Source organism: Trachypithecus francoisi, unplaced genomic scaffold (assembly GCF_009764315.1).
Source record: "Trachypithecus francoisi isolate TF-2019V2 unplaced genomic scaffold, Tfra_2.0 Lachesis_group4, whole genome shotgun sequence".
Lineage (NCBI taxonomy): Eukaryota > Metazoa > Chordata > Mammalia > Primates > Cercopithecidae > Trachypithecus > Trachypithecus francoisi.
Window position 1 is genome coordinate 4307716 of NW_022681469.1, and position 20626 is coordinate 4328341.

General features: G+C 45.7%; 3 protein-coding genes across 8 annotated transcripts in view; 1 reads left to right on the forward strand and 2 right to left on the reverse strand.

Moving 5' to 3' along the window:
- The window catches only part of HTR5A (5-hydroxytryptamine receptor 5A), a 75927-nt gene extending 67626 nt beyond the window's left edge, over positions 1-8301 (reverse strand). For both annotated transcript variants that reach the window (XM_033194829.1, XM_033194828.1), the window contains exon 1: positions 7865-8301. The gene's annotated coding sequence lies outside the window, so the exon portion shown is untranslated. The remainder of the gene's footprint in view (positions 1-7864) is intronic.
- On the reverse strand, positions 1702-8841 carry LOC117073653 (basic proline-rich protein-like). 2 transcript variants are annotated; one of them, XR_004433307.1, is made up of 3 exons: positions 8445-8841; positions 7021-7816; positions 1702-1872 (listed from the first exon to the last, which is right to left on the reverse strand). XR_004433307.1 is itself a non-coding variant. In XM_033194830.1 (2 exons), exons 1-2 carry the CDS (start codon positions 8839-8841, stop codon positions 7725-7727), a joined length of 489 nt encoding a protein of 162 aa, XP_033050721.1. In that variant the 3' UTR covers positions 6134-7724. The 2 variants fall into 2 exon arrangements, 1 of the variants encoding a protein (XP_033050721.1); XM_033194830.1 differs by lacking the exon at positions 1702-1872 and having other exon boundaries at positions 6134-7816.
- PAXIP1 (PAX interacting protein 1) overlaps positions 8515-20626 on the forward strand; it is a 60455-nt gene continuing 48343 nt past the window's right edge. For 2 of the 4 annotated variants that reach the window (XM_033194825.1, XM_033194826.1), the window contains exons 1-3: positions 8802-8920; positions 12957-13091; positions 18964-19007. Coding sequence is in view for 2 of the 4 variants with exons in the window: in XM_033194823.1 (XP_033050714.1) it covers positions 8840-8920; positions 12957-13091; positions 18964-19007 (260 nt within the window). In the remaining 2 variants the exon portion in view is untranslated. Of the gene's footprint in view, positions 8615-8799; positions 8921-12956; positions 13092-18963; positions 19008-20626 lie in introns of those variants that run through there. The other 2 variants (XM_033194824.1, XM_033194823.1) reach the window with 2 other exon arrangements.

Here is a 20626-nt window from a genome sequence, read left to right on the forward strand (position 1 = left end):
GAAGGGACACACGTTCACGTTTGTGACTGACAGGGAACACTGGTAGAACACACTGCTGTCCTCAGTTATTTGCTGTATTCCCAGGAAGATGACATACCCCTGCCCACTCTGCCGTGACCTGGAGTGACTCCCTGTGGGAGGAACAGATTCACCTCCACACTGACATCAGGTTCAGCAACGAGACTGACTTTCAAATGGAATGTGTGTGAATTCCAAAGAGAAGTTTTATAGCTATTGCATGGTTCTGCCATTCTTCTTTCCCCTTGGTCACCAGAACAGCCTATGCCTTCTGCAGAGGTTCCAGAAAGAAGAGCAGCAGAGCCATGCCTGCCCAACACATGAGTGAGAAGTGAGCTTTGTTTAGGCCACTGAACTTTGGGAGTTAGTTCCCACAGCATAACCTAGCAGTGAAAGCTTACCACTAGACCCACCCGGGCTTCAAAAGTCCACTGGATGTGTACATATTAATAGGAAAAAAGAGAAAACATGGAAAGAAATGAAAGCAAGGAACTGAAATAAGTTTATCTTAATAGATTTATGCAGTTCTTGGGCACTCAAAGTCAGTTACAAATCCTGGGGTCACTCTTAGGCTATAACAGTTTCTCATTATTATAATTTTTAGCAGGGCACACATAGTACGCTGTTTGGCTTAAATCAATTCCAAACATGGTCCGACATCTTAATTTCTAGCTTCTTCTTGACTACACTTCAGATGTGCTGAATGTTAGTTTGCTAGGACTACTGTAACAAAGTGCCATGTACTGGCAGCTTAACCAATAGACATTCATTCTCTCAGTTCTGGAGGCCAGAAATCCAAGATCAAGGTGGTGGCCAGGCCGTGCTTCCTCTGAAGGTGTTAGGGGAGGGGATGTCCTGGCCTCTTCCAGCTTCTAGTGACTGCCACAACCTTGGTGTTCCTCAGCTTCCAGACACATCATTCCAACCCTTGACGCGGTCATCACTTGGCACTCTCCTGGGTGTCTGTGTTCAAATTTTCTTCTTATATGAACACCAGTGACTGGATTTAGGTCCTATCCTCATCCAGTAGGACCTCATCTTAAAGATGTGGGCAAAGACCCCATTTCCAAATAAGGTCACACTCACAGGTACCAGGGGTTAAAATCTGAGTTAAGATTCAATATGTCTTTTTGTTTACCCACAACGTGAGTAAACAGTCAATCCCACAGCCAGCTTGTCACCAAGTACTTAACTTCAAATAGCTGGTAAGCAATTTTCTTTTCTGTTTTCACAGCCCCAGAACTATGCTAAGTCAAATGCAACAACCTCCTCTGATGAGGTCCCAAGATCTTCATACGCTAGACACAGCCTATTATTTCTTATTATTCCCCATTTCTACCTTAAATCATCAGTTATTTAATATCCCAAATGTGCACCCTTTTATTTGGCAGTATCAGTATTCTGACCTCTTTTCAGTGGTTTCTCCTCTCCCCTCAGCCCACTCCATCCAAGAGTTTTCCCCCAGCTGTTCTGGCACACGGGAACCTCTTTTCTAAATCTCTGCTGCATTTCTACAGAATCCCACTAGTGTTAGGTTTGTGCATCCCAATATTTGTCAGTTTTTTGAGAGCAGACACAATATTTTAAGAATTTCTCATTGTCCCTGTAAGATTTTCCTGTCCATCACAACAGGGTCACCACTGGGAGCAGCACACTCAAACTACAATCATCTGAGAAGGTTTATCACTGGGAGCAGCACACTCAAATTACAATCATCTGAGAAGGTTTATCAAGGGACTACTTGCAAAGGTGTAGGTGGGATGCATGGAGAGTGAAGGGAGCTGGGGGGAGAAGCAGGTGAGCCCTCACCACCCGTAGGTCCAAGTGATGAGACGAAGGAAAGATTCCCAGGACCTGGAAGGAGAGAGTTGTACAGAACGGGCTCCTCTGCCAGCTCAAGGCAAGCTGACGAGGAACCTGGGAAATAAACACCCTAATACCTCTCTCCTCCCTCCCCTCACTTCCCAGCCTTCAGCTGGGGCTCCCCATTGACCAAATTCAACTAGAAGCCAATGTGCAAGGGATTCTACTTATATAATCTGCTCAGGTCAGCACCCAGGGCGGAAAAAAAGGTGGAGCAGGACGGAGTACAGATCTGACCTGGGGAGTGGGACAAATGGAAGATATCTAACACATCACTCACATGCCTCGGAGAACTACCTTGTGTTTGCTTTTTTAAAAAGAATGCTGTTTTTGTTGTTTATTTTTGAGACAGACTCTCACTCTGTTGCCCAGGCTGGCGTGATCTCAGCTCACTGCAACCTCTGCTTCCCGGGTTCAAGCGATCCTTGTGCCTCAGTCTCCCGGGTAGCTGGGATTCCAGGTGTGTACCACCACGCCTTGCTAATTTTTTAGTATTTTCAGTACAGATGGGGTTTTGCCATTTGGCCAGGAGGGATAAAGAATACACTTAATCCTCTATGTATAAAGCCAGTAACCTCAAATTCAACAAATATCTACTGAGTAGCTAAAGGGTATTTTTTTGAAATTGAGAATTTTGTGTTAGGCCGGGCGCGGTGGCTCAAGCCTGTAATCCCAGCACTTTGGGAGGCCGAGACGGGCGGATCACGAGGTCAGGAGATCGAGACCATCCTGGCTAACACGGTGAAACCCCGTCTCTACTAAAAAATACAAAAAACTAGCCGGACGAGGTGGCGGGTGCCTGTAGTCCCAGCTACTTGGGAGGCTGAGGCAGGAGAATGGCGTAAACTCGGGAGGCGGAGCTTGCAGTGAGCTGAGATCCGGCCACTGCACTCCAGCCTGGGTGACAGAGCGAGACTCGTCTCAAAAAAAAAAAAAAAAAGAGAGAATTTTGTGTTATATTATATTACACTCTCTAATCTTAATTTATATAAGACTTTTTTTGAAAACCAAAAATGGCAAAAATTGGCAAGATACCATCAATGTCATTTTCTTTTCTTAGACATGTAAGAAGACCACATCAACCAGCAGTCTCCTTTGCAGCTTACGGAGGTGTCAGGAGACCAGGTTCTGGCCAGTGGAAATGGCTGGAGGAATGTGTGCCACTTTTGCTAGCTCAGGCATAGAACCTGCAGCAGGATACTCTATGTGCTTTGTCCTCATCTGTATAGCTGGCAAAGCCCCAGGATGACAGAAGCCAAGTCCCATTTGGAAGAAAGCTGTCCGAAGCAAGCCACCAAGGCGTTATGTGCAAGAAAACTTTCTTTTTTTTGAGACAGAGTCTAGATCTGTCACCCAGGACAGAGTGCAGTGGTGCAATCTTGACTCAATGCAACCTCCACCTCACTGGTTCAAGCCATTCTCGTGCCTCAGCCTCCCGAGTAACTGGGATTACAGGCGCGCGCCACCACACCCAACTAGTTTTTGTATTTTTAGTAAGAGATGAGGTTTCACCATGTTGGCCAGGCTGGTCTCGAACTCCTGACCTCAAGTGATCCACCTGCCTCGGGCTCCCAAAGTGTTGGGATTACAGGCGTGAGTCACTGTGCCCGGTCAAAACCTTCAAAGTCTTATTCCACTGAAATGTAGTTACAACACGATCTTAACGCAGGTTTCTCAACAGTGGCACTATTGACATTTGCACGAGTCCTTTGTCACGGAGGATGGTCCTGTGCTTTGCATAATGTTTAGCAGCTTCCTATCCCCTCCCCCCTAGTTGTGACAACCAAAAATGTCCCCACTGTCAAATGTGCCATAGGGGACTAAATTGCCCATGGCTGAAAATCACTGATCCTGCTACTGTACTGTCCTCAGAGTGATGGGAGACAGGTATGGGACGTTGTTTCTAACCTTAAAGGATGGAACATTATAATACTTTATACATGTGTTCATATTTTAAGACGATTGCTTCACTGGAGTACTGTAACTGTTAAATCCGAAACAACACATGTGCAACAATACAGAATTAAATAAAATATTGTACATTCAAACAAGGGAGTATTATGTATCCACTAAATGATATAGATATTTACTGACATGGAAAGACAGTCTTGATTTTTCTGAAGTGGCAGAGTATGGGGTGTAATTTTTTTTAGGGAAAGAAATGTATTTATATGGGACAAGGTCTAGAAGGATTTCAATAGTGGTTGCTTCTGGGTATCGAATTTGGGGTAATCTACACTTTTTCTTAACTTGTGATTTCTAGTTTTCCGACACTGAATAGCTACATGACGCTGGTGGCAACTGTGCCCTGTAGGTCCACTGATGGCATCTTTCCTACAGAGAAGCAGAGCTCTTTTGAGTTCGCAGTTTCTCCTGCAATTAAACTATGGCCTGTTTGTGCTAGAAACTTGAGTATTCTGACCCTTTCATGAGCATGTTAAATGTTGTCTATAAATCCAAACTAAAGGTTTACTAAACATTAAAAATATCTAATTTTAAGGGATGTATGGCTAGCTGAACTGGAGAGATGAAGACTGAGACTGCTGTATACGATACAGAAATACATTTTTAAAAAGCCAGTTGCAAATAATCTAAATAACTGCCTCGAGTGTCCACCAGTAAGTGCAATTTGAGTTAAATATCCCCAACTCTACTTTTTTTTCTAATTTTTTATTTTTCCTAGGCTTAGGTTATCTAATTGTGCAAAACAGAAAATGAGAAACATATTACCATATTTACTGAACTAGGATTGGCAGTAAGCAGGCTGTTTAATTCTCCAAAGGCCAATCACCAACAAAATTAACATTCTATTTACTTGGGGAAAGTCTAAAAATATTAATGCTCAGTGTCATATCTGGAAGTGATATGCTTCAAATTAAACAAATGCAAAGCTTCTGGTTAATAAATTGATAGTTATCACACTAAAATGGCTCATCCTTGAAGTGTCACAAAACCAGTAATAAGAATTTTATTTAACTGTGAATAAGATACAGCACTGTCGACACGATATTTTGTTCCTATAACTTCGCATATGGCCATTTTGGGGAAGATAATTTCTATGAGTTTACCACTTGTCTTTAAAAATTGACTTGCCATCTTTACGTCCTCTGCTAGATGGGTTACTCTTCATGATGTCAGGATGCTAGTTTTTTAGACTGCCTCAGAACATACTTTATTCACACGAAATTAACCTAATATAAACATTTTTATTTTTCATTACTGGCCAAGTAGTAGTATTGGAGACTCTCTGAGGTACATTTTCTTTGTGTGACACTGCCTCCAGGCCTTCCTGATGCTGTTGCCATAAGATCCACTTGTGTGGACCACCTTGCACAGTTCACATGTGGTATTTTACAAATTCTGACTAGTTGATGGGGTTTTAAATAGCAGATTTATTTATTTATTTAGAGTCTCACTTTGCCGCCCAAACTGGAGTGCAGTAGTGTGATCTCGGCTCTCTGCAACCTCTGCTTCCTAGGTTCAAGTCATTCTCCTGCCTCAGCTTCTGAAGAAGCTGGATTACAGGCACATGCCACCATGCCCAGCTAATTTTTGTATTTTTAGTAGAGACAGGCTTTCACCATGTTGGCCAGACTGGTGTTGAACTCCTGACCTCCAGTGATCTGCCTGCCTTGGCCTCCCAAAGTGCTGGGATTATAGGGGTGAGCCACTACGCCGGCCTTACATAGCAGATTGCTTAATCCCAGTTTGCCTTATTGACCATCAGAACCTGAAGTAGGGTAAGCTTGTTCTTTTGAACGTTACAAATTGCTTTCTTAATTTACAAAATAAAACACCTGGTTGAGGTCCACTTCAGGTCTTTTAACATAAAATCACATGCTTAGTTTGTGTTTAACCACGCAAAACAAAAGGAGGGCCAGGCGCGATGGCTCACGCCTATAATCCCAGCACTTTGGGAGGTCGAGACAGGAGGATCACAAGGTCAGGAGTTCAAGACCAGCCTGGTCAACACAGTGAAAGCCTGTCTCTACTAAAAATACCAAAATTAGCCAGATGTGGTGGCACACGCCTGTAGTCCCAGCTACTTAGGAGGCTGAGGCGGGAGAATCGCTTGAACCGAGGAGGCAGAAGTTGCAGCGAGCCAAGACCACGCCATTGCACTCCAGCCCGGGTGACGGAGTGAGGCTCCATCTCAAAAAATAAATAAACAAACAAACAAATAAATAAATAAAAGAAAAAAAAGGATAAATAAGTTCTCTCACACAGGTTGATAAAAAGGCATGATCTGTATTTTGGATCTAACATATTTATTACACTGATATGTTCCCAACATAGAATGATTTTTCATAATGAAAAATATATACCAGAATATATCAAATATATTATTAGGTATTAAAAGGTTTCCTGATTACAAAGGATGTCATAAAAATTTTAAGGACGGATGATAAATTCTGGGTTTTTCCTTCAGGCAAGCACTCTGTTTTTATTACAGGTTGAGTAACCTTTATCTGAAATGCCTGGGACAAAAGTATTTCAGATATTTTTGATTTGGGATATTTGCATATACATAATAAGATATCTTGGGAATGGGACCCAAGTCTAAAAGGGAAATTCATTTGTTTCACATACACCTTAGCTTACCCTCATAGCCTGAAGGTAAGGTTATATATTTTAAATAATTTTGTGCATGAAAGCAAAGTTTTGGTGGCGTTTTTTAAAAAAATGTTTTTGTTTTGTTTACAGACAGGGTCTCGCTGTATTGTCCTGGCGGGACTCAAACTCCTGGACTCAAGCAATCCTCCTGCCTCAACCTCCCGAGTAGCTGGCATTACAGGTGCCCACCACACCAAGCTTGTGATTTGACTGTGACCCAGTGTTATATGAGGACACTTCTGGAATTTTCCATTTGTGGGGTCACGTCAGCACGCAAAAAATTTCGAATTTTAGAGTATTTTGGATTTCAGATTAGGAATGCTTAACCTAAGTTTGTAAAAGAAATTTTTTAGCCTTAGAATAGGGATGTTTCAGACTGTTCAACAGACAAATGAAAAAGACTAAAAAAACCAGAAACCACTGGAATGATAAATCATTAAGCATATTTAAATGTGTTGTTTACCTCTTGCCCGTACAAAACCACTCATGACATACATACAAATGTAAAGACAGAACTGTATTCACCTGATTAACAAGAGCCAGCGTTCACTGCATGCTGATCAAGGAACCAACACAAATTTTATCATACACTAAAAAAAGGTAGAACAAAGGCCAACTTAAAGCCTGGAAAGTGATCCAATCTGTCATATTAGTGTACCACAAAGTAATTTTGAAAGCCTTTTCTTTTTCTTTATTTTTGAAAAGACGGAGTCTCGCTCTGTCGCCCAGGCTGGAGTGCAGTGGCGTGATCTCGGCTCACTGCAACCTCACCCTCCCGGGTTCAAGCCATTCTCCTGCCTTAGCCTCCCGAGTAGCTGGGATTACAGGCGCGCGCCGCCACGCCCGGCTAATTTTTTGTATTTTAGTAGAGACGGGGCGTCACCGTGTGGCCCAGGCTGGCCTCGAACTCCTGAACTCAGGCAATCCGCCCACCTCGGCCTCCTAAAGTGCTAGGATTACAGGCGTGAGCCACCGCGCCCGGACTTTTCTCTTTTTTAAAACCAATTTCACTAACATTTACTTAAAAATGGTTTTCTGCTTTGCAGAAGAGACTTAAGGCATGTGGAGAAGACACTGCGGGCCTGTCTCAGATTCCTTTAGAAACCAATGCTCCACAGTTTTAGGACTAGGTAATGTTCCGACAATCACCCAAGAGTTCCTGGTCTCCGGTTTGTTGTGAGATTGGAAATAAACGTGAAAGGCTGCGTTCGTCATCACGGCCTTATTTCTTATCCCAACTTCCGGTCGTGCAGGTGTCTCGGGCAGGTGATCCCGAGGCCACTCTGCCGTGTTCTGTGAATCTTGGCAGAAGGGAGGCGAGCTGTAAATAAAAGCATGAGCATTAGAATCGCCGCTGTGTAGTATTAACCTGTTGAACGCGGGGCTTTCCCGGGCTGGAGCTGCACCGCGGGCTCTGCCGTCTGGGACTCTCCTCCAGCGCGGACCGGACACGACCCCAGGCACCAGGCCGGGCCCGGCCGGGACAGAGGGGTCTCGGGCAGCGGCGGGGCCGGGCGTCCCTCCAGCACGTCCCCAGCTCGGGCGTCGAGGCCTGGCGGAGACCCCAGGACTCGCCGCGGCGGCCTCCAGTGCGCGTCTTGCGTGACGCTGCGGCCTCGGGAATTCCGTCACGGCGGAGCCGGGTCCAGCGCGGTGTAGACCGGCGACCCGCGCCTTGCTCGGCCAGAGCGGCTCAGCCACTACTCCAGGTCCGGCCGCGGCCACTGAGAACAGCCGGGACACCCAAACCCACGCTGCCCGGGGCCAAGTAGCCCGAGGAGGCCGCAGCCCGGCTCCAGCTCTCACTCGCTGCCCCGAGGCCCCGCCCCTCCGCCGCGCGCATGCGCTGCCCCCGAGCAGCCGCGTGTGGTGACGGGAGGGGCCTGCCCGCTCCCCTCCTTCCCGGGACCGGCTCACTCCGGCCCCGCCGAGGGGGGCGCGGGTTTCACCTCGTTCCCCGGGATCCCTCGTTGAAGAGCTGCGGAGATGGAACCGCAAGATCCAGAGCGGGTCGGCGGGCCCCAGCTCCCCCGGAGTCGTGGGTGGCGGCAGAGGCGCGGGACGTTGCTGGAGGCCGGGCGGCTCCTCGGCGCTCCCCCTCGGTGGCCGGGGTGGGATGGTGCGTCCCGCAGGGCGCGCGCGGCTCCCGCGCTTCGGGCGCTCGGCGCGGGCGCGGGCGGGGGCGCGGAGGGCGGGGGAGCGGACCCCGATTCGCAGGACCCGGCCCGGGCCGCGCGGGCAGTGCCGTTGGCGGGGCGAGCGGGGGCGCCGGGCGCCGCGGGGCCGGGGGCGGGGGGTGGGCGGGGCCGGGCGCTGCCGCGGAGCCTCCCGGGCCGCCGCGATCATGTCGGACCAGGCGCTCAAAGTTCCTGAGGAGATGTTCAGGGAGGTCAAGTATTACGCGGTGGGCGACATCGACCCGCAGGTACCGCGCCCGCTCCTGCCGCGGCCTCCTCCCGCGTCCGCGTCCCCGTCCCCGTCCCCGTCCGTCCCCGTTCCCGTCCCCGTCCCCGCTCCTGTCGCGGGCGCGCGCCGGGCGCAGAGCGTCGGGTCCGCCGAGGCCGCCGGCCTGACTGCGCGGAGGGCAGAGGCGACCGCGGGGTGGGCGCGGGAGGCCGGGGCACAGGGGAGTGCGGGAGGGAGGGCGGCCAGGGCGGCGGGGGCTCTGTGCCTCGGCCCCTAGTGCGTGCCCTGAGCCCCCGGCCTGCGGCCCTAGGGTCGCCGCCCCCCACCCAACGGGCCCCCTCGCTCTCGGCTCCTTTGCTGAGCGGGACTGGCGCCGGGTCGCGTCTCCCCCTTCCCCGCGCCGGGCGTCTGGGATCCCGGGAGAGCGGCTCTGAGGGCGGACGAGGGGCGCCGGGATCCCCAGCCAGGGCAGCTCGCGCGGGGTCCCCAGGCTCTCTCGGCCGGCGGGGACCGTGGCCGTGTCCCGCCGTGGCCGCCTCCGCCACCCGGGCAGCTGCCGTCCTGTGCGGGGCTGAGGAGCGCTCCCTTCCAACCTGTGTCCCTGCACGTGGGGGCTGGCATTCGTCTTCCTTGATTTTTCCAGTTGGACGATTAATTTTACGGTACCCTGGTAACACCATCCCATTACACATTTAATTTTGTGTAGTTTGGGCTCACGCCAAAGGATATGGTGGGTTTTCCTTAGTATTCCTATAATAATACATCTGTTTGATGTCACACAGTTATCAGTCCGTGGTAGGAATGCATCTTAGTTGAATATCCTCTTCAGGTTAATCTTCAAAATATTTCCTTCTCAAAAGTTTAACTGTCCGATTATGTTGCCTTGGATGTGACATCAGTGGCTCCCACCTTGGAGAATGGGGATGCCCAGTGATCAGATTAGGCCTGGAAGGGCGGAGACTCATATTTAGCAGATAAACTTGGATGGTGTAGAAGGAATTGCTGATCTTGGCCTTTTTGTGGTTCGTCCTTGTATCTTAGTAACAACTTTTTTGGATCCTTTTTGCTCTGTAACTTTAGGGTAAAGAGACTTCAAGGCCGGGCGTGGTGGCTCACGCCTGTAAACCGAGCACTTTGGGAGGCCAAGGCGGGTGGATCACCTGAGGCCAGGAGTTCAAGACCAGCCTGGCCAACATGGTGAAACCTCGTCTCTACTAAAAATACAAAAATTAGCCGGGCGTGGTGGCGGGCGCCCGTAGTCTCAGCTACTCACGAGGCTGAGGCAGGAGAATTGCTGGAACCCGGGAGGTGGAGGTTGCAATGAGCTGAGACTGCGCCATTGCACTCCAGCCCGGGCAACAACAGCGAGACCCCCCCCCCCCCCACAAAAAGACTTATATCTTTGAATTTAAAGAGTAAAACGGTTGCTGAACACGGAGTGGTCAAAATGAGTGCCTCTAACGGCATGAGCTTTTTCGAGTATTGATGATGATTCTACGACCCCCCCCCTTTTTTTTTTTCTGTCCACCATTTTTCTCTTCCCCCTCCTTCCTTGCCTTCATGTTTCATTTTAGGACTTTGGCTCTTACAGGGGAGTTGAACCAAATGTTACTGAAAACCTGGAACAAGTTGAACTGGAACCATATTTAATCGACTATGAATGAAATCTTAGTGCTTAAAAATGTCCTTGGCAAACCGCTTTCATCTGAAACAGTATATTTTCTGAAAAGTTTCGAGCCTGGACATCTGATTCTCTGACTCTTGTGATTGTGAATTATGAGTTCATATGTTGACCATCTAGTATGAGGCAGGCATGGACTAGGTGCCAGGTATAATACAGAGGTGAAGAGGGCATGGTACCTGCCCTTGAGCGCCCCTCGTTGGTGGGGAAGGGAGCACACATCACAGTACAAGGTGTAGCAGATTTCTCCACTGGGGTGCAGAGTAGACACCACTGAAATGTCATTTCAGTTGGGTTTTGAGATAAGCAGAAATTAAGAACACGAAGGAAGATTTTCATGTGGAGCTATGTGCTGAGGAATGAGGCATTTGTGCGTTTGGGATACATCAGGATGATGACTATATCTGGAGCAGAGTGACGAGATAAATCTATTAAGATATTCAGTAGTGTGGAGATTGAGGAGAAGCTATTGGTTTTGGCATCCTCAAAGTTCGTGAAAACCGAGTCAAGTGTTTTTGGTAGAGTGTTGGTGGAAGGGGCTGGATTGCAGGGAGTTGAAGAGTGAATGGAAACTGAGAACAGAAAGGTTAGACTCTTCAGGAAATTTGTCCTGAGAAGAAAATAGAGAAGGTGCCTGAGGAAGAGAGGGCTGGGGAGGGATCTGTGTTGCATCACAAGCGTGTGGAAGGATGTGGGCAATTTCACTGTTTACAGGTTGAGGGAACATAGCTATGGACAGGGAGACTCATGAAGAAGGCAGTAGGATCAGAAACAGACTGGAGGATAGGAAAAGGAGGGGTGTCTTTTCTGAAGTCCAGTCGAATGAATGAGTGAAGCTGAAAATGCTTAGAGGTCAAGGGAAGGAGGAAAGGTTAAAGTGGCCCATGGCCAGCGACCGTTGTTTTTTCACTTATTAAATATTGAGCCTCTTCTCTAGTTCATATGTATTAGTGGTCAGTAAAGTATTCTGAAAAGGCTGTCTAGCTTGTGGGTCACTTTATTTTTTTTTTTTTTCGAGGTTGGAGCAAAAGTTTAATAAGTGAAAAAGAAAGCTCCCTGCTGCAGAGAGGGGACGTGGAAGAGGGTGTTGCCCTTGTGGCACTTGAGCTTTGTGGGCACCATGTCACTGTGACAGTTGGTGTGCACTGTCAGACACTTCCCACTCCTTCTGAAGCGCTTGACCGTCGACTATTCCTTAACCCTCACTTCCTTGGCTTCTGCTGATGCTCGTCTCCTGTGACACTGCACTTTCCTACCTGTCCCTGAAGTATCAGTTGCTGTGTCTGCTCTCTAGCTCACCTGCCACTCTGCACTGCGACCACCTTCACGCTCATGGCTGTGGCTCCTGTCTGTGTAATATGCTGATCACTTTCTGTCAGGGAGATCCACATCTTTTCCTAGCTGCAACTGGATACCTCTTGCCAGATATTACACATGGCCCCTCAAAAATGACATGCCCAAACTAAAACACGTCCTTGCGTCCCCCACCTGCCGGCCTTCTAATGTGTTCCTCAGTGAGTGGTACTTACCACCATTTCAGTATGGACATTGCTCTTGTGCTTATACCCCTTCCAGACACCAAGGCTTGCCGATTCTCTCACATCTTCCTCCTTTCTGCCCCTCATGACATCACTTTAGTGGATGCCTCTTTCACCTGGGTTATTGCACTTGTTTCTTAACGGGCCTCTTGTCTTTAGTCACCCAGCCAACCAAACCCAGCCAGCCCACCCAATCCATTCTTTTCACATGGACAGTCATCTTTGTATGAAATCTGTGCTACTTTTCCTGTGTGAAATCCTTCAGTGGCCCTGCATATACCCCAGAATGAAGCACAGACTTTTTTGTGTGGTGTGTAAGAAAGCCCATTTATGGTCTGCTCTGTATTCACCTGTTCAGCGCCTTCAACACTGCTCCCTCTTTCTTGATGTATAGATTTTTGCCTGACACCCAGACGATCACGAGGGTTCTGCTCACATATCTCCTTTTGCAGAACCTTTCCCTAATTGTGGTGAAACTCCACATGCCCCAGCCTTTAAGTTGGAAGCTCAGGAGCGCCATGTGCATGGCCCCACCGCAGCAGTGATTGTGCTGTCTCCTGGTTTGTCCAGCCCATCTGTCTTGAGGACAGACCATGTCCAGTACTTGACTCACAATAGCCTCCGTTAGTTGGTCGGTGAATCATGATTTGCTGCTTTTGATTGTCCCCAGAAGTTTCATTGGCATATTATTCAGAGTAAAAGGCTGTTAATTTTTATGTGGGGAATATGGTGTGTTTTTATTAAAAATTGCTTTATGCCCAATAATTATTTCTGTAATTCAAGAGTGCAGTACAGTATTGCCCATTTTAATTTGTGTGGGTTTTCTTGTTTTTTAGGTCATTCAGCTTCTCAAGGCTGGAAAAGCGAAGGAAGTTTCCTACAATGCACTAGCCTCACACATAATCTCAGAGGATGGGGACAATCCAGAGGTGGGAGAAGCTCGGGAAGTCTTTGACTTACCTGTTGTAAAGGTCAGTAGTAAATAGAATTTGTTTTATATCTTTTCCTCATGTATCTTGCAGGCAGTACCTTGAAGTTTCAATATAGGTCTTTTCAGTATCTTTGCTAAAGTCCTGTTTTATTTTATTTTTATTTTTTATTTTTTTATTTATTTACTTTTTTGAGCTGGAATCTTGCTCTGTTGCCCAGGCTGGAGTGCAGTGGTGCAATCTTGGCTCACTGCAACCTCTGCCTTCCGGGTTCAAGTGATTCTCGTGCCTCAGCCTCCCGGGTAGCTGGCATTACAAGTGCCTGCCACCATACCTGGCTAATTTTTGTATTCTTAGTAGAGACAGGGTTTCACCATGTTGGTCCAGGCTTGTCTTGAATTCCTGACCTCAGGTGATCCACCTGCCTCAGCCTCCCAGAGTGCTGGGGTTACAGGCATTGCCACCATGCCTGGCCCTGAAGTCCTGTTTTATGTGGAAAGTTGCCACATAACTGTGGACATCTTTAACATCTGAGTAACTTCCCTTAGCTTCAGGCCCTTTCAGCTAAACCAAGGTAGAGCATGGTTTCTGTATGTCCTAAGTAATCCTAGGTCATCCTTTATGCCTGCTCCAGAACTCGTCCCATGTTACCACTGCCTGGAAGTTTTCTGAGCCAAGGAAACCTGTCATGGGAAACAGATCTGATGCCTTGAATCAAATGGGTGTTTGAATTATCGTAAGCGTGTATTTCATTCCAAAACCAGGCTAAGGCCTGTCAGGAGGTAACTCTTAGGACAGGGTTACTTTCCATCCCCACTGTGGCAAGTTGTCCTCATTTTCAGTTAGCTCAAGAGAGTCCCCCGTTAACTATGTTGTTGAACTCTTTTCTGACAAGAGTCACAATGACCTTTAGTCACACTGTCTACCCAGTGGTCGTCTGGGATGTATCTAGCTTGACCTGTGGGTAATTTGTTGCAGAAAATGGGGGATTCAGCTGGTGGAAGAATTGTTCAGATTTTGTGTATCCACCTACTGTATTATGTTATAGCTAATAAGTTAGTTGACGTCTGTTAAAATGTATGTTTTAAAAATTTGTTAAATTTTGTAATTCCAATGCTTCAATTTTGCTTTAGATCTTCTCTATTAAGTATTTGTTTTAAAATAGTTCTATACCACTACCATTTTTTCCCTTTTCATGTTACTAAATGCTTTGCCTTAAAAAGAAATCAGTATGAAAGTTACCATGGTTTAACAATAACAGTGTTAGGAATTAAGAAAGATTGCCAGCCTGGTGCAGTGGGACTCACCTGTAGTCCCAGCTACTTAGGAGGCTGAGGTGGAAGGATTGTTTGAGGCCAGGAGTTCAAGGCTGCCATGCACTGTGATCACACCTGTGAATAGCTACGGTACTCCAGTCTGGGTAACACAGTGAGACACCATCTCTTAAACAAAAAGGAAAAGGGAAAAAAAAATAGAAAGATTGCCATTAAGTCAAATTGCGGGGCCAGAGAAGCCGCCTGGCTGCTGGGAAGTGGTGACCTCCCCAGTACCCAGGGTTGGAAACTGCCTTGTAGTTTTACAAACTTGAGTTTCTTTTCTTTTCCTTTCCTTTCCTTTCCTTTCCTTTTTCCTTTCCTTTCCTTTTTCCTTTCCTTCCCCTTCCCCTTCCCTGATGGTATCTCACTCTGTCACCCAGTCTGGAGTGCCGTGGTGTGATCTCTGTTCACTGCTCACTGTTAAAGTGATTCTCGTGACACAGCCTCCTGCGTAGCTGGGATTACTGACGTGCGACACCACGCCCGGCTAATTTTTGTATTTTTATTAAAGATGAGGTTTCACCATGTTGGCCAGGCTGGTCTTGAACTCCTGACCTTAAGTGATCTGCCTGCCTCAACCTCCCAAAGTGCTGGGATTACAGGCGTGAGCCACCGCGCCCGGCCACAAACTCGAATTTCGGAAATAAATCTGAAAGTGGATCTGTCTCAAGACAAGCTGTTTATAAACCATACTTGATACTGCTGTAGAAGTCAGAATGACTATGAATTTGTGGTGGTAATGGTCACGTCCACGCACTAATGGGCCCGGTTCAGTGTGGCCCACTCAGACTCGCCGTGGGTGCAGACTCCTTTGTGGAGACTGAGTATCAGCAGGTTTCCTGGTTCGTTTACCCAGTGCCCCTTGTGTGACTTACCGCAGGGATGAGGTCCTGAGCTGGGGCACCCTCTTCTTTGGAACATGTTTTTGTCCCTGGCTTGCTTCCTTGTACTGCTGTAGGAACAGTATCTGTCCCTTCCTTCCCCTTCCTACAAACTTTCTTTCTCTCAGACAATAGCCTGGACCTATTGTCTCATTAAAGTAACTTTGCATATCTTATGCAGATTTTATGTGAAAGGGTAATCTTCCTAACACATCCTTGGGGCCTAGGTGATTATTGCCAGGCCAACTACCAGAGGTAGTTCTTAAACCTGCCTGACCCTAAACCCCCTTTTTGTAATAAATACTTTTTTTTTTTTTTTTTTTTTTTGAGACGGTGTCTCTCTCTGCCGCCCAGGCTGGAGTGCAGTGGCCGGGTCTCAGCTCACTGCAAGCTCCGCCTCCTGGGTTTACGCCATTCTCCTGCCTCAGCCTCCCAAGCAGCTGGGACTACAGGCGCCCGCCATGTCGCCCGGCTAGTTTTTTGTATTTTTTAGTAGAGACGGGGTTTCACCATGTTAGCCAGGATGGTCTCGATCTCCTGACCTCGTGATCCGCCCGTCTCGGCCTCCCAAAGTGCTGGGATTACAGGCTTGAGCCACCGCGCCCGGCCTATAATAAATACTTTGTAGCATGCCCCTCATTATCCAGAAATGAATCGATACGTAAGCCAACCTTTAAAATATGTATATATAAACTGAAATTTGTTGCCTAAACTGAAATGTGAAGGCGAAATAAAAGGAAAGTAAATAATAAATATATATTTCAATGTGTAAACACTTGGGCATGGCTTTTGCTATATGTAGAGTCACTGCCTGTAGCTGCTGCAATTGCAGAATGATCTCATACCCCACAAGTGGGGTTGCCACTGTGAGGTGACATTTCAGAATGGTGATCAATTCCTGTGAAGTTCTGAGCTAAACAAAGCAGTCTTCCTTCATTTTACACAGTATTCATATTCCTGGGAAAGTCAGTATATAAGGCTAAGTAGAAATACCCATTACTTGTACAATTAACAGTTAGCTTCTAGGATTATCATCATTTTGCCAAGGTAGTTTACTGTATTCAAACCCAACTTTTTCCCCCTCTGGCTATAGTATTTTAAAATGAGTGACAGACATATTTCATCTGTACCCGGTAACATTCCAGCCTGCTTGTAATTTGTGGCAGCACCTGTATTGTCCAGGGACTATTGTGTTACATTACAAGGTGATAGAGTATTTCGGAGCTGATCCAACAGTTTGCCTTCACTCTAAGATATTTCAAGTAGATCCTGATACTCTTAGTGTGAACCTATGGGCCTGTCTTATTTTGGATCCTGCTGCTAATAGTTGAGTCTGAATTCATAGGACTGAAGGCTGAGACCTGGTTCCCTAGAGGCATATCTGTTGGCCCTTTACCTTGATAGGAAGTTTGACAATGCATTTTAAAAATAAGGCATCTTTATACACAGTGGCAGTTTATCATTTATATATTTGAATCTTATAAATGTTTAAAACTTCTTTCTTTGGGCACCAAAACTTTTTAAATTATTTTTTTAATTGAGATACTTTTCTCAGTGGCCTTTGGGTATCATTGGAAATGTTAATTTTGCTGACTTGTAGTGGGCTTATTTTATTTAATTTTTTTTTTTTGAGACAGAATCTCCCAGGTTGGAGTGCAATGGTGTGATCTCAACTCACTGCAACCTCTGCCTCGGGGTTCAAGCGATTCTCCTCTCTCAGCCTCTCAAGTAGCTGGGATTAGAGGCGCACACTCCCATGCCTGGCTAATTTTTGTATTTTTAGCAGAGACAGTGTTTCACCATGTTGGCCAGGCTGGTCTCAGACCTCTCACCAGGGCCCGCCTTGGCCTCCCAAAGTGCTGAGATTACAGGCATGAGCCACTGCGCTCAACTGGCTTATTTTTATATATTGTTCTTTGCCTTTAGGATAAGTAGTTCCTTATTACTTTGCTTTTATAGTTCTCCATTTCTGCTTTATACTGTGGCCTACATCCTAATTTTGCATTATTTTATCTAAACTTATCTAAAGTAGGGCCGCAGTGATTCTACTCTGCCTGGATGGGACTTTATGATAGCCAGCAGTCTTTAAACTGGGATATCCTACCCAAGCTCCCTGGAGGGAGATTTTCAGCATGTATGCTGCGTGGATGGTTGTAAGGTAATAGATAACATTTCCGGACTGGCCCTTCCTAAAGCTGCCTGAGAACACGCCTGTGGTCACAGGGGCCCCTCCCACTTTCCATGGAAGAACCAAACCTTCACCCATCCTAATCTTAGAGTGCATTGCCCCAGGCTCTGAAAATTCTCGCGGACAGCAGACGGAAGGGCAACTAGAAAGATTGGTTTTAGGGACTCTGCCCTTAGTGCTCAGTCATGGCATCATGAGCAGAGAGGGGTTTCTGGGTGTCGCTGTTGAGAGGAGAGCTTGGTCCACATGAAGGTGTTCTGAATTCAGAAGTGTCAAGGCCAGTACAGATTCCTGATGCTGGCCCATTTTTTAAAATTTAACTGGAATTTTTCTAGGACTATCAAAAAATGTGAAGATATGTTGGATAAGGCACATAGATAGAAAAATTAAGTGCCTTCTTTCAGATTTCAGATAACTAATCCAATAACTTACTTAAAACCTTTGGTAAATGTCAAATCATCATGAAATAATTATCCCAGGCACAGTGGCCAATCTTTATTTTATTTTATAAAATGTTTAATATTCCTCTTCTCACAGAAAATATGCTTATTTAGAGTTATGCTGAAAACTTGTAGATGTCATCTAAAACATGATAAGGGAGGCGTTTCATTGTCGGAAATTTATTTAAGGTGTACATGACAAAAATGGCTTGAAGATCATTAGCTTGGAATATGAGTTGCAAGAGACCAAAGACTTCCTTTCTCTTTTTCATTGTTACATCCCCAGCGCCTTGCACCATTTCTGCATAAAATAGATTCTCAATAAATATTTGATGAATGAATTGATGGGTAGGTAATGAGTATATATGTATGTTTCAGTTGGCTGAAGTTTCTAGAAGTCAGCTGCCTTCCAGAATGTAGTAATGGAGGCATTACTACATTTTTAGATAGTAATTTTGTGAAGTAGAGCTATCAGGATAATGATTTGTGTAATTATAAAAATTAAACATAGAAACAGGATAATTTTTCAAAAATATAAATTACCCAGAAAGGTAGTAATTAATCTGTTTTATAATTAACCTCAGTTTTTAGAATTTATAAAAAAGATTTTCAGGGAGTTAGAAATAATTTTTATGGCTTACAAACATTGTATCTACTTGACTTCACTAAAACAAACAAACACCTCATGAATTTAGACTTGATTGAATTTGGGATTCAAGAAGGGAGCATATGAGGGGCTGACTGTGCCCTGGATGAGGTGGCAGCGGTGGTGAGGCAGGATGGGTGGCAGTTCCCCTGTCCTAATCGTGGGGGCAGCAGTAATAAGTGTGTAAACCTGGAACTTAAATGTTTATACATAATTTTTAAAAAATATGGTAGTGCTTCATTCTATAATTGGATTTTTCATCTTGGGTATTAGTAACTAATCTTTGACTATAATATTTCTATTTGAATATTCATACTTGTAATCTGGATGTTTTAAAATAGGTTATAACAGAGACTTTTAATTTCTAAGAACAACACTAGTAAAATAGTATCATGCCGCTTGTAAATTGAGAATACTTTTTTATTTAATCTTTTCTTTTTCAGCCTTCGTGGGTGATTCTGTCCGTTCAATGTGGAGCTCTTCTGCCGTATCCTTTTTTTTTAGTGGGGGAGGAGGGAAAGGGGAACTCTGGGTTTAAGACTGAAAGAAATGATAGTTAACAGAGTGAAAAGTGGATTCATTCGTTAGGATAGATTGTTTTGTCTACATCTTATATTCCTACTATTTTCCATCCTGTTCCAAATGTTGTGTACCTGATCCTTGTCATTACTCACGTTAAAAGGGGGCTTAGCTGTGACAAGTAGTTCTAGGCCAGGAGCTGGAGGCAGGAGCTCCAGTTCTCTTCAGCTTTTGTGGTGCTAGCTAGATGAGGAATATTTCTAAAATTCTAAGTCTTATTTGAATTGTTTGAAGAGTAAATTGGGGAAGAGAAATGAGAAGAAAATTTATAACATGCATTGTTAATCCTTTTAATTGCATTGGGTAGAAGGATTATTGATTTGGTGCACATGTGCTGTGGGTTGAGTATTGAAAATAGAGTGATGAAGAAGACTATTTCTGCCCTCAGGGAGCTTCCTTGCTTGCATTGTTCCTTCATGGAGCATTAATGGAAGTGCCCCTGCCCTGGCACTGTGTCAGGAGCCAGAAATGATGCATTCTACAGGCCTCCTGTTTATTCTCCTAGGCCTGGTGGCTCCCTTTTCATCCTAAAAGGATGATGCTTCATGGGACTGTTATTTCAAGTGTAACTTGCTTGTGGAAATCATATCTTTTGCAAGTACCTGATACCATACAGTTGCTAAAATTTTAGACCTGGCAAGAGATTATGTCATGTGCTCTATTTTATCTTGCAACTATGCCAGGCAGTTCCCTTGAACGCACTTATTACCCATTGAGTCAATGCAGATGGAAGGAAACTTATCATGAAATATTTATAGCGAAATAGAGAAAACATTCCTCTACAAGCAGTTCTTCTTGGAGGATGTGTAGAACTTTAGCAACTCCAACTCAGAAGTTCTAATATTTTCTTGTACGTAGCCTAAAGAGTTGGAGGAAATTAGTTCCTGTTTTTATTTTGTTGTTATTTATTACTTTTATAAGAAGTGAAAAAGACTGGGAATAGAGCTAAGAGGTTGGTTTTGCTGTTCTACGTCATTTATTCTCTATACAAGACTCCTTAAGAAGCTGAGTTTTTTTTTTTTTTTTTTGAGACAGTCTCGCTCTGTCGCCCAGGCTGGAGTCCTGTGGCATGGCCTCGGCTCACTGTAACCTCTGCCTCCCAGGTTCAAGCAATTCTCCTGCGTAACTGAGACTACAGGCATACGCCACCATGCCCAGCTAGTTTTTGTATTTTTAGTAGAGACGGGGTTTCACCATGTTGGCCAGGATGGTCTCAATCTCTAGACCTTGTGGTCTGCCCGCCTCGGCCGCCCAAAGTGCTGGGATTACAGGCGTAAGCCACCGCGCCCGGCCACTGGGATCTTCTTTGAGCTCTTACTTGCCCATCCGTAAGAACAAAAATTGTACCACTGTGCTCTAGCCTAGGCGACAAAAGCAAGACTCCATCTCAAAAACAAACAAACAAGGGAGCCCGGGAGACTCACTGGTAGACAGTGCGCTCTGAGATTTGCCTTTGTTAATATTTCCCAAAGTCTTTGGAAGTAGAAAATCCATGAGCTTAGTTAGGTTGGAAGATGGAAACAGATC